The following is a 13,391-nucleotide window of genomic DNA, read 5'->3' as shown; positions in this document are numbered from 1 at the left end:
TTTTTTTAAAAAAAAAAAAAAAAAAAAGGTAGAGTGCGGTGCTGATAAATACATATATGTTACTATTGATTGTTTTAGACATTTAATTGGAAACTTTGATTTTAATGAAAAAATTATTGTTTTTTTTCTGAATTTATGATGTGGTTCTCTCCCAGAATGCTTTCAGTTTTTCTCTTGCCCGTTTAGTGTATAAAAAAAGCAGAAGCTTAATTTTCTAATAATGAAAATGTGTTTCTTCTCATCAGCATATATTTCCCAGGGAGCTTCTGTGGCCACTCTGAAGCCTTAGTGCTCTGTATTTTGGGTTAAGCAGCAGCACAAAATTGTAGTAGATGAACTCAACGAACACAAATAGATAACTCTTTCAAATAGTACTAGTTAATTATAAATGCAGTAACCAATAGATTTCAATTTGGTGTTTTGCATTCAAGTTGTGATTCTCAAAAGAATCAGGGAGTAGGATCTTTAAAATATCTTAATCTAGCTCCATTTCTAATTAAAACTCAGCTTCTGAAATAACATCTGGGCCTTGTCTCATTTTTCTCAAGGCCTAGGATCACCAGTAGTTGCCATCAATCCAGGATTCTTCATCATCCTCTTTGTCCAGTAAAGGGTGAATTCAGCAGGCCTGGGTTGTCCAAACCCTGTGCATTCCAAAGAAAGGTTTGGTCTTTGTAGCTCTTGGGAGATAACCCCTAATTTTGAAAAAATCCTGCATGATATGAGCATCTTTTTTTTACCTGGGGCTTTGGACCACTTGATAACAGTTTGACTGAGGAAGGTAAGCCATGAGAGCATTCCATGCCTATATAACTGACCCCCAATAAAAAGCCTGGACTCCAAGGCTCAGGTGAGCTTCCCTGGTTGGCAGTATTTCATGCATCTTTTCACACATCACTGCTGGGAGAATTAAGCACTGTCTGTGTAACACTGGCAGAGGACAACTAGATGCTTGCACCTGGTGCCTCTTAGCCTCAGCCCTATGCACCTTTCTCCTGTGATGATGTTAATCTGTATCCTTTCACTGTAATCAACTACAACTGTGCATAAAACAGCTGAGTTCCATAAAACTTCTAGGGAATTACTGAACCTGAGGATGGCCTTGGACCCCCTGATTCAATCATACTCATCACTATCATTGTCAATATATTGTATATTGACCATTTACTATGTGTGACAACTATTGAGTGCTTTATGTGTTATCTCATTCAATCCTCACATAACCATATAAAATAACTAGTATTGCTCTCTCCACTCCCTGACTCCACCCCATTTTATAGATAAGGAAAATGCATGATCAGAGGAGTTAAATTATCAAAGGTTCAGCTGGGACTCAAACCCAGGTTCCTCTGAGTACAGGGCCCATGTCTTAACCACTAAGCTGAAACAGCTCACTGTAACTCCTCCCCCTGGCTGGGTAAAATATCTTTTTCTTCAAACCCAGGTTCCTCTGAGTACAGGGCCCATGTCTTAAAACCACTAAGCTGAAACAGCTCACTGTAACTCCTCCCCCTGGCTGGGTAAAATATCTTTTTCCTGTCTCATATTTTGCATTTCTTATTCCCTTTCTTAAACTGAGCAATGCCTCCAGCTTTGTCCTCTTCCCTGTTAGGTGCTCTCCCAACCCTCCCCTCCTTTCCTCTGCTTCTCTCAACCTGAGGAATAACTTTTCAGAGACCAGGTAGGACAGTTTTTAGATACAAAAATATACATTCTATAACAGTATCAGAGAATCCCCGTTCAGTAGTAAGAATGGCTACTGTAAGACGTGTCTCCAAGCATTGCAGTGAACAGATTCCATCCCTGCATCATGGGACAACTATGTTCAGTGTGGAATCAGTTTCATATCTTGGTAGACTGCCAATAAAACCTCTTCCAAGACTGCATGAGAAGCAGGTAAAGAATGAATATACGCCTGTCTGTGTGTGTGCATGTGTGTATGCATGTGCATCCCATGGGAATGGGATGGGTTTAACATTCTGAGGAAGATATCATGGGAGACTTCACTCTGGGTAGTCTGTCCTGAGTCATGCAGTCTGCTTCTGTGTTCCTTCACAAGGAATTCATGTGACCGAGGCATGTTTGTGCTGGTCTAAGGCCTTGCCAATTATCTGTGGCTTGATTTTAGCTCAACAGGCTGGAGACTGCATGTTTCTACACGCTGTGGTATATGAACCAGAGGAAACAGAATGCAGTTCTTGTAGGATTGGCAGTACATCCCCCCGGCTCAGAGAAACCCAAGGCTGTATGTAGAATATGGGGTTGAGCACGCTCCATCTTGGGGAACTAGTGTTTGGTGGTGAACCAGCTGAGAGTAGCGTAGGTAAATTAGGATGCCCGCAGCACATGCGAGGTTCACATGACTCCTTGGCATCTGGGATGAACGGGCTCCCTTTACTGAACTAAACAGGTGGCACTTATAATGCTGCCAACTCTCACTGAGTTTGGGTGTCTAGAAATGCAGAAGAAGCCAGGAGGGAAAATCAGACATGGGGATGATGTGAGAGGTAGGGTTGCAGAGAGAGGAGGGAACGCAGAGGGTGGCTTATGAGGGGAAAGTAAAGGCTCTCTTAAATAGACACTGGCCAATCTTATAGAATAGCAGGGACAGGACAGACATGGCCATTTGGAATTGAGTGCTAATCTAAGAATGAAAGGAGTTTGTACCACTAAGTTACTGTAAAATCAGGCCTCAGCCTAACATGTGACATAGCCATTTGCTGTGGTTGTGAGGATTCCTTGTGAGTCAGCATCACCAAGACTGCCCCTTCAAAATGTGGGGTGAGCTGAAACCTGTTAACAAACTAGTTTCTAAGCTGAGTTGTCTGATTTTAGTTTCCAGGAGATGGAAACTGAACCTGCTAATTGTCTTTACATGGCTTTCCACTACAGCTGCCCACATATACAACGTTTTTGTACTCATTCAATAAAACTTTTTGCTGCTGGTGATAACAAGGTGACAAGGGTTTTTTGTTTTTGTTTTTTAAAAATCTGTCCTATTGCCAAATTCTGCAAAGCAGTATTTTTCTAATTTTTAAATTAGAACACAGTGGAACACTTCAGGTCTCTCAATCCTGAATTTTTTTTTTTAATGAAATCTTTGTCTCTAAGGAGAAGTCCTAATTTGAAAGTGTTAATTACATATTTGCTGTATATCTTTAAGGGAAATTTATTTATTTTTCTTGTGGAATTTTAAATGACCATACAAAACACATTTTCCAAGAAATAGATTTTCCTTTCTCCCATCACCAAAAAGGAAATTGCATAGAGATGATGTTTCTGGCTATGTCTGGTTGAGCCAGGCTGCCCTGCTGGGCTCAAAGCAGAAACCATCACCAGCAACACTGTTCTCACCAGAAATTAACCACCTGAGAAAGGGCCCATGTACAAAAACAGCAGTCAGCAACTCTGTGATCAAGTTACCAAAGCCAAACATGTAAAAAAAAAAGCTTTTATTCAAGTAGTAGTTTGTTTGTTTTTTTTTTTTGGTAGCAAAAATGCTCTAGACTTCTTACCAATGCCTGCTTTTTGTTGAAGCCAATTTACCCATGAAAATGAAGCTGCTAGTTGTGAGTTGTTTGTTCTGGCCACAACAGGTCAACTTGACCTAATGTGGAAACACTTTTACAGCCCTTTGGGAAAGGCATATTTTGAAGAAGGTCATTAAAAGTTATGGGTATTTGGTGAAGACCTTAACTTTAATATTTACAGAGTGACTTGTATTTACATAGTATTTTTATATGCATTATTTTCTTTAATTCCAAGGAAAAAGTACTGACCGTTTTACCATCATTTCTGTTTAAGAAATAGATCTTGGCAGTCTGTTTTCTAGCTTATAGCTATAAGGAGGTTATTAAAAGAGAAGGTTTTGAACTTTACAGTTAATGCTTATATTCTTTTTTTTTTTTTTCCTTTTTGTCTTTTTTCGTGACCGGCCACGGATTGCAACCCTCAGTGTCGCGCCCGTACCGGACCGGGACCGGCTACGGGATCGCAACCCTCGGTGTCACGCCCGCACCTCGCTCAGCCAGTGAGCGGGAACCGGTCTGTATGTGGGATCCGAACCCTCGGTGGGAGCGCCATCGTGCTCCCAAGCGGCGCACTGTAGCAGTGCGCCACCGGGCTGGCCCTTAATGCTTATATTCTAATACACAGACCTGATCTCCTGACCCTACTCATCAGAACAAATTTTGTTTTGACAATAGTATTCAAAGGCCAAGTACAAAGAATTGTGAGTATCTGTGTTTCTCAAAAATATATATTTTTTTGCACAGTACAGTATCGTGTGCCAGTGTCAATCATCATAGATTTCAATTAAAAGAACATGTTGTAGTTTGATTAAATGTATTTAAAAATATAAACTCTGATATGGGCTCAGATTTGTTTCAAGGCACTTCAAAGAGATTGGTCTGTGTGAGCAGCCAGGCTATAAGAGCTTCAGGAGGCCTGCTGTGGTGCCTAAGGGGATGAACCAATTGTACTTTCTAAAGTTCTGAAGAAGTAGACCTGGAACCTGACAAAGGCTAGTTGCCAGGAAAGGTGTTTACTGCAAGAAGGACTATCCAGGTCTTACCCTGCTGATGTGAAGATTAGTGGTGTGGTCACAGATCTCTATTTCTTTGTTCTCTCTGCCAGGAAGAGCAACAATTGTAGCCTTTCAGTTAGAAGTTCTTTTTTAAAAATTTTTATTTGTTTACCAGAGAGGCAAGATCAGAGACTTAAGAAGGTGGCCACTTTTGAGGGCTACTTAGTCCCAAGCTACTTTGAATTTATTGAGACTGCCACAGGGCCTTTACAGTAGCTATTCTTTGCCTTGAACACACCATTACCAGCTTTATGGTTACTCCCTCACTTTATTCAGGCCTTGGCCCAAATGTGAACACCCCCCAGAGAAAACTTCTCTAACAAACTATCTAATATGATTCAAAATAATCTCTCTAGCACATCCTAGCCCCCTGCTCTTCTATTTTGCATCACAGTGTTCATCACCACCTGCAATCATATTGTGTGTTTGTTTACTTGTTTACTGTCTGGCTTCCACAACAGAATGTAAGCTCCTCATAGGCAGAGATTGTCTCGCTCACTACTATTTCTTTAGCTCCCCAGCAATGCCTGGCAGATGGAAGGTGCTCAGCACAGATGTCAGATGAATAAACAATTGCGGGATGAATGACCAAAGCTGGGAACCTATCTCTGACCCCTCTGACTTCAAGAAAAGACTAAAGCTAACTTAGAAAAATTTTGTTCTATTGATGCATTGGGAAAACCCAGGGTCAGCCAAGCAGTTATAATTTACAGTAACTGTTTGTCTTTCTCTTCTGCTATACTATAAACTCCTTGAGAACAGGGACTTGTGAGTCTGATTCACCACTACAGTCCTGGCACCTCAAACTATACAGAAAGGAAGGTATCAAATTAATTTGTTGAATTTGATTAAAATATGAAAGGTGAGTAGGGGTTAACCAGCTGAGGAGAAGAAGAATGTTCCAAGTAGAGGGAAGAGCATAGCAGAGGCCCTGGAATAGGAATAACTCTGTCCTGATCCGAGGAACAGTATACACACACACACCAAAAATGGTTATAGTTAGTTCTGGTTGGTGGGATTAAGGCAGATTTTAACTTTCATCTTATTTTTTTCAGCATTTTCTAGTTTTTCCGTAATGGATATGTATTACTTTTACAAAGATGAAATGCAACACGTTATTAAAATGAGGATTAAAATATCAAATATAGATTATATCATGAGGTGATATCTAGAAACCATGTATCCATTTACAAGAATTTTACAAAATGTGAGATTACTCTCACATTGACACTGAGCATTTGATTTTTTGGTGTACAAATTAGTAGATGATTTATATCTGTGAAGAAATATTAAATTAGTTTTATCAAGGAACAATCAGACTTGAGAGAAAATATGGTCTAATCACATGGACCAGGTAGCCAACAGGCTGAGTCCCAATGGTGAATAAGATCAAAGTGACTCACTTGTTACTACTGCATGTGACAGATTTACTTTGCCAGACAACTGGACCATGACCTGATAAAATGACCTGATATCCTGGAAATGAAGGAATTCATTTTGTAGGAGCCAGGCCATTGGAAGACTAAAAATATTTACTCTAGGCAAGAAAGGAGGATTAGAAATATCTTTTTGTTGTGTTTTGTTTTTTAGTTTCCCTAATCTGCCTCATTCCAGAAAAGGATGTTTATTATTGCAAAATGTGATTGAGAACATTTTTTTCAAGGTCAGAGTGCTTATGCTTTTGCTTTGGGGTATGAGATAACATGATTCCACAGTTAACATGTCATGAGCTTGGGTGAGAATGGGCAGAGGGCTCTGCAAGCCAAAATCAGCACAGAGAAGGAATTCCTGGAATGGAGGGTGCAGGGATCCCTGGCCCCACCCATCTGAGGAGGAACTTGCCAGAGGCAGGCGATTGTAATCATTGCTGTGGACAATGGATCCAGATGAGCCTCAGAACCACTGACTGGGAGAAGATGTAGCCCCACCCATCTGAGGAGGAACTTGCCAGAGGCAGGCGATTATAATCATTGCTGTGGACAATGGATCCAGATGAGCCTCAGAACCACTGACTGGGAGAAGATGTGGAGGGAGATTACAGGGTGATTGGTATTATTGGAGTACAAGAAATGTGGTTAAGTTATATTTGGATATGGAAAGAGGAATGGGTCACACAGAGGAAAGAAATGAATAATTATGACACTTCCTTTTAAGCAGTACTATATTATTCTTTCGCTGTATTGCTGGCTGTTTTTGCTGAAGAAGTCAGTTAAGTATTTGTGCTTCTTTTAATATAGATATGAAAACACAAATTTCCTTTTAGGAAGTAGAGAATTCATTCTTTTCTCTCTGGAAGGCAGTATACTATAGTGGAGTCAGAAGGTCTGTATTCGAATCTTAGCCCCCACTTGCTAATTCTGTGACCTTGGGGAAGTTACTGCACCTCAGTTTCCTCAATAGTAAAATGAGGAAAATAATAGTGGTTATCTGATAGAGTTGTGGTAATGACTAATGAGATAATATGTGTACAAAATTTGGTACGGTGCTCAGTCAATGCTAGTTGCTCTTATTCACATTTAGATGCTTTTAGGAAATTGGCACAGGGTAGACTCAGTGACCTCTGGAAGGCTGCTTATCTGTAATATGCAGCAGGTTGGGACTGCCATGTGCGTGTCCGAGTGGAAGCCCCCCTAGTCCTCTCTCTCCTGGGCTGGGAGGCATTGTCATGAAATGGAATGAAGTGGAAAGGCAGCAGCTGGTAATGGGATCACGTTATTTCTAAAGGACAGGTAGACTGTGTGTGCTCTATATTTGTACAGGAACATGGAAAGTGACATCAAATATAGCTATGAGACACACGAGTTTTTTTGTTGTGTGTTTGTTTTTGTTGAAGAGTAGGACAGAGTAGGTAGGATAGAGGGAGGGAATACTTACATCAGTTTGGAGAAATCAGTCAGTTATTTCCCACTTAGCTATTAGTTTTCGAAGCATGATAAATTACCCTACTTCAGGGTTGCTGAGATGATCAATTTAAATAACATGGGAAAATGCTTTTTAAAAAGTTAAAATTACTATACCTATACATACAAGGTGTATTTGTGTGATCTGTTTTTATTGTTTTATAATTTGGCTAGCTAGATGTGGATTAGGTTATAAATTTACCCAAGAGACCTAAGAAGCAGGAAATAAAAAAAAATAATCTTTCAGGAAAATAAACAATAATTCCATACCATTTCTGTGAACTGATCTGCACAGGCCATTCGAACCTGTTCTGGAGTTGCTGGGCTGTTCACTGTGAAGTCCTCAGCCATGTCTCTCTCTCTGCGTGCTGTGGCCACTGCATCAGCAATGGCAAAAAACACAGATGACCCCAGGAACATCCCAGACTCCCCGAGGCCCTGCAAGAAAGCACATGTATTTTAGAAGCTTCTACACTAGACTACAAGGTACTAGAGGGTAACGACCAGATGCTGTTCACCATTGAATCCCCAACCGCTGGCAGAGTGTCTTGCACAGAATATGTTCTCAGTAAAGTTTTGTTGACTGACTCACTGACTGAATGAAACTTGAGTACTCTTAAAAATCCCATATCACCTGGACTTCCCAGATCTTTAATCCTGTCTGGGTTAAATCTTTGTTCTGCAGGAAAAGACGTGTATGTATGTGTGTGTCTGTGTGGTGAGGGGAGGGTACACTATTTAGTAAAGAATGTTCAGTAGATTGAATTGGCCAACTTCATGAGCACAGAGAAAAATGCCTCATTATGACTCCAGGGTCAGGAGAGGCAGGGTATTCTAGAAGAAAGAGTACAGACTTTGGTACCAGATGAAAGGTTGCAAACCCATCACCTGGAAGGAACAGGAGAGTAAGTGAGTGACGTGGGCACATGAAGGACAATAAGGAGTAGTGGACTGTGATAAAGTAGAGATACCCCTATATCTTATCTAAACGGAGCAGCTGTTCTTTGGTTGTGGTTAATTGTTCCTATCAGGAGTACAGCCATCATTACCAGGTCATCCAATTTTTCAAGAGAAGTTAGATATTTGTAGTTTAACGTAAAACTCCCTTATTTTTAAAAACACTGTATAGGCTAAAAAAACCCCACCAATAAACAAAAAAAATTTCAGGCTAGATTTGGCCAGTGGGCCCCTGAGCTAGAGAGACCAAGTTTGAATCCTGGTCCTTACTCTGTGTTTCTCTGGATAAGGTAGATCATCTCTCCAAGCCTCTGTTCCTTTGTTAGTGAAATGTAGACAAGGACACATACCTTATATGGTGCTATAAGGATTAGGAGGTGCAAAATCATCTAGCACAGCTCCTGGTACCTGGTAGCTCCCTGTTATTATTACACAGTACTTTCCACAGGGAGACCTGCAAACCCATGATTTTCCTGAGGGTTTGATTGTGAATGCTGCATACAACCACAAAGACGCCGGGGTCCTGTCTGCCCTGTTACTTTCGGTGGTCTGAAAGCTGCTCCCTGAGGTCTCGGAGCTGCCTTGTGCCTTTTCTCCTTTGAGTGATTTCCACTCCAATGACAATTGAAAGGCTGTGTTAATCGTCCTTTCTTTCAGATTGGCCCTGGCTTCACCACCATAGATCCAGAGGAATTTCCTGGGCTGAAAGTGGGATCCAGTTTAGAAATGATGAAATTCCTGCAGATATATTGAGATTCTTCCNGGGTAGCTCCCTGTTATTATTACACAGCACTTTCCACAGGGGGACCTGCAAACCCATGATTTTCCTGAGGGTTTGATTGTGAATGCTGCATACAACCACAAAGACGCCGGGGTCCTGTCTGCCCTGTTACTTTTGGTGGTCTGAAAGCTGCTCCCTGTGGTCTCGGAGCTGCCTTGTGCCTTTTCTCCTTTGAGTGATTTCCACTCCAATGACAATTGAAAGGCCGTGTTAATTGTCCTTTCTTTCAGATTGGCCCTGGCTTCACCACCATAGATCCAGAGGAATTTCCTGGGCTGAAAGTGGGATCCAGTTTAGAAATGATGAAATTCCTGCAGATATATTGAGATTCTTCCTTATTTATTTATTTATTTTGGTTCCAATTTGTCCACCCTTAGCAAGAAGTCTCCCAAAAGATTTTAAAGAAAACTTTAACAATACATCTCAAACCTAGAAGCAGTTTCTACTGAGTGTGCTTTCATGTAATCTGCACACAGTAATGCAAACAAATGCTGACCTTTATTTTAATTTTCGGTTTCATTACTTTAGCAATTATTAAGGTAGATGTCTTTGCTTTCTGATGCTATTGACATTTTGGGCTTTATTGTGGGGGGTCGTCTTGTGCATTGAAGCCTGTTTATCCACATCCCTGGCCTCTAACTACTAGTAGTAACATCTCCCTATCCCCTAGTCGTGACAACCAGAAATGTCTCCAGACATTGCCAAATGTTCCCTGGGGAGTGAAATCACCCTCCCAACCCCCGCCCTCCACCACCAGGTTGAGACACACTGCTCTAGGTTCATTTCTGGGTATGGCTGAGGACCCTGAGCCTCTCAGAGGTGAGTGGTTTGCCTGAGATTACAGGGAGGTGATGCGGCTGCAGCAGGAACCCAGGTCACTGGGGCCTCAGCCCCGGAGTCTTTCCAAGCTGCTACTGCTTTCTGAGATTTCTGTAGCATTGTGCTTTAATCTCATTTAACATTCTAGTCTTAAGGTTCTTAAGTCACAGTGTTATTCTGTCAAGAAGTCAAGGCTTTTTGCTGAATTGTAGAGTTTTTGGTGAAAGAGGATATCAATAAAATGCTTGGCACATGATTGTCATTGGTTGGATCATTTATCCTTCCTGGATCTCAGTTTTCTCTAGGTGATTCATCTCTAAATTCTAAAAGTCTATAGTGATTTGGTCCTCAGAACAGTTAACATTTATATTTTATTTTGTCCACTGACTTTCATTACCTGATCCATTTACGTTGTGCAGTAGCAGGTTTGGGTGCTTACCTTGGATGAGTAGATGGTTAGTGGGGTTTGTGAAGAGGGCAAAAAGGAGACGTTGAACTCTTCTGGGACATCAGTGATGGTTGGAATTTTGTATTCATCTGGGCTCCGGGAGTACAGGAAACCTTCTGGAGAATATTTCAACTCTTCAATAGTATAAAGGCCCATTCCTTGAATAAATGAACCTTCAATCTGAAGGGGGACAATTTCAAGCTTTGTGACATTGTATCCTTTGTAGAAGACCTTTAACTACCCTGCAGTCACTCTCTGGAAGGGGCATCCACCCAAGTGGGCCAGCACCTACCTGCCCAATATCGATGGCCGGATTTAGGCTGCAGCATGCATCCATGATGATGTCCGTTCTGATTTTCTGTCCAAAATAAAAATTACCTCATCATAAAAACTTGAATTAAAAAAATGTTATTTTAAGGTTTATTTGAAAGGTCTCCAGTTATTCCAGAACTCCTGGTTAACACTGAACTGAACCCTGTCAATATTAGAGCTGGTAAGACACCTCTTAAGCGCTTCAAATTTAGTGCTAGGACTGTCAATGACCCTGAAAGGTCTTTTGGATTCATGGTTTTGACTCCTCTTAAATGACTCCAAAGTCCACAATACGTTGGTGTGTATGAGTTAGTCACTTGGTAGATAATTGAGCCTGGTTGCTCATGAGGTTATCAACCTGGATTTGTTGTTCTAGTATAACTCATGTGTTCATCTAGTCCTCATGATAGTCTGATGTGGGTGGTATTGTTGACATTTTACTCAGGAAATCATATAGTCATTATGGCATGTATGAATTGGGAGATTTGCAAGATTTTTGGAAGATATTAAGGGCAAATGTTGAGACCACCTTTGACTTTGCTAATCTACTTCCTTCTCTGAGAAACATCACACTTATTTGGCCCTTCTGTTTTGACACTGGGCATGTGCATACAGATTGTTAAGGAGCCACAAAAAGCCTCTAAGTGCCCGTAGTCTATCTCAGGAATACCTATGGGCTTTCCTCTGCCCCCATTTTCTAGTGCTTATTCAAATAACATCATTATTCTCTGTTCAGGCTCAAGACCTGGGCTCCTACTTTCTATCTAGCCCTTTGGATTTGGCAATTCTCTTTTGTCTCAAAGCTTGGCTTTTCAGAAAACCTACTCTGGGCATTGGGACCAGCCTTCATTCATCCTCAACCTGGATAGGGCAGGGGGCTGCCTGGCCTCAGAGAGGGCTTTCAGTTTACTTCTTTCTCTCTCTCTCTTTTTTTTTTTAAAGATGACCGGTAAGGGGATCTTAACCCATGACTTGGTGTTGTCAGCACCACGCTCACCCTGTGAGCTAACCGGCCATCCTATATGAGTTCAGAACCCGTGGCCTTGGTGTTATCAACACCACACTCTCCCGAGTGAGCCACGGGCCGGCCCAGTTTACTTCTCTCTTGAAACCTGGTGTGTTCTGCATTATGGCTGTTGGACGTGGAAAGTGATGGCTGTGCTGAATCAACGGATGCTTTAGTTAACCAAGCACAAACAGCTAGCAGCAACAGGCCTGCCATTTAATTCTCTGATTTCTTTTTAATTGAAAGAAGTTTTACCTCTTCAAGGAACACACTTTTTAAGAGACTATAGTGAGACTGAAATAACTGAACTTTAACCTGTAAGTGTAAACTAGAAGTCATAGGGAAGACCAAATTTTAACTTTTCTGGCACCATAAATTCTAGAAGATCTCCATGAGGTTTGTTTCTTTAGGGATTTATATGATGGCCTCAGGTAGAATTGACAGATAAAATAAGTATGTCCCAAATATTGCATGGGACATGTTCATACTAGAAAACTATTTGTTGTTTATCTGAAATTCAGATTTAACTGAGTGTCCTGTATTTTTATTTGCTAAATCTGGCAAAGTAGCTGTTGGGGTGAAGGGTCAGGAAACTAGCTGATCTCTAAAAACAGCTTCCCACCTAGCATGGAAACTCAGATGGATTACAGGTGTGCTGAGACACTGGCACCTGGGCTTTGGGCAGGTCTGGGACAGGACCCCCAGGTTGGCCAGCTGCCACCATGGCTTCTGTTTGCCACACTGTGCTGTGCAAATATTATCATTATCTTTGTGTGCCATGATTTGAAAAAGATTAGGAAACTTTTTTTTTTTTTTTGGCAGCTGGCCAGTATGGGGATCTGAACACTTGATCTGAAAACATGCTTTTAAAATAATCATATGAGCAATCTGTGATCCCATGAGTTTACTTTTTAAAATGATCTAGAATACAAATGGAGATACAATATTAATGTATACTAAGGATGAACTTCAGTGAAACATGAGGGCAACTGCTTTCCAGACTTCCCTTCATTCACTTTATGTGTGTGTGTGTGTGTATACATATATATGTATTTTTTGTTATTCATATAATTTTTAAGTGGTGGAGAAGTTAACAAGCAATAGGACAATAAAAGACATTTTGATAAGATTTACATGTCAGTATTTGCAAAGCCCTTTCTCTCCTACACATACTAACCATTTTTGGTTTTGGTCAAGGTGTCTCAAGGTGGTGTTGAAATAATTTGTGAATGGAATTTAGATGTGACATTGGCGCATCCTACAAACTTCCTAATGATGTGGAAGAGAGGGTCTGGGAAGGCTGAATAGCCAGCCTCAACCCACTGCATCATCTCACCGGGTTTTTGATTCTGCCACAGGAAGGAATTCAAGGGCAGAGTCACAGTAGAAAGTGAGAACAGGTTTAATGTAATGAATAAGAGATAACAGATTTAACAGAGAGAGTGCAACCTAGCTCCAGAGACCAAGCAGGGCCTGCACCAGGTTTAATGCAAAAGTAAGAAATACACACTTAAAGTTTAATACAGAATGTAGGCTGGCTCAAGAGAGTGAGCAGCCACTTGCTGAACGTAAGTTTGATACAA

The 13,391-nt window shown here is 41.0% G+C and overlaps 1 protein-coding gene across 1 annotated transcript in view; it reads right to left on the bottom strand.

The window, feature by feature from the left end:
* The window catches only part of AOX1 (aldehyde oxidase 1), a 105,111-nt gene that overhangs the window by 28,178 nt on the left and 63,542 nt on the right, over positions 1 to 13,391 (bottom strand). Inside the window, exons 32-34 of the mRNA XM_008582123.1 lie at positions 10,783 to 10,848; positions 10,482 to 10,670; positions 7,756 to 7,923 (exon numbers count right to left, since the gene is read on the bottom strand). Coding sequence (XP_008580345.1) covers positions 7,756 to 7,923; positions 10,482 to 10,670; positions 10,783 to 10,848 — 423 coding nt within the window. The remainder of the gene's footprint in view (positions 1 to 7,755; positions 7,924 to 10,481; positions 10,671 to 10,782; positions 10,849 to 13,391) is intronic.

Source organism: Galeopterus variegatus, unplaced genomic scaffold (assembly GCF_000696425.1).
Source record: "Galeopterus variegatus unplaced genomic scaffold, G_variegatus-3.0.2 Scaffold2522, whole genome shotgun sequence".
Taxonomy (NCBI): Eukaryota; Metazoa; Chordata; class Mammalia; order Dermoptera; family Cynocephalidae; genus Galeopterus; species Galeopterus variegatus.
The sequence above is the reverse complement of the archived record's forward strand: the minus strand, read 5'-3'. Positions and strand labels throughout refer to the sequence as shown.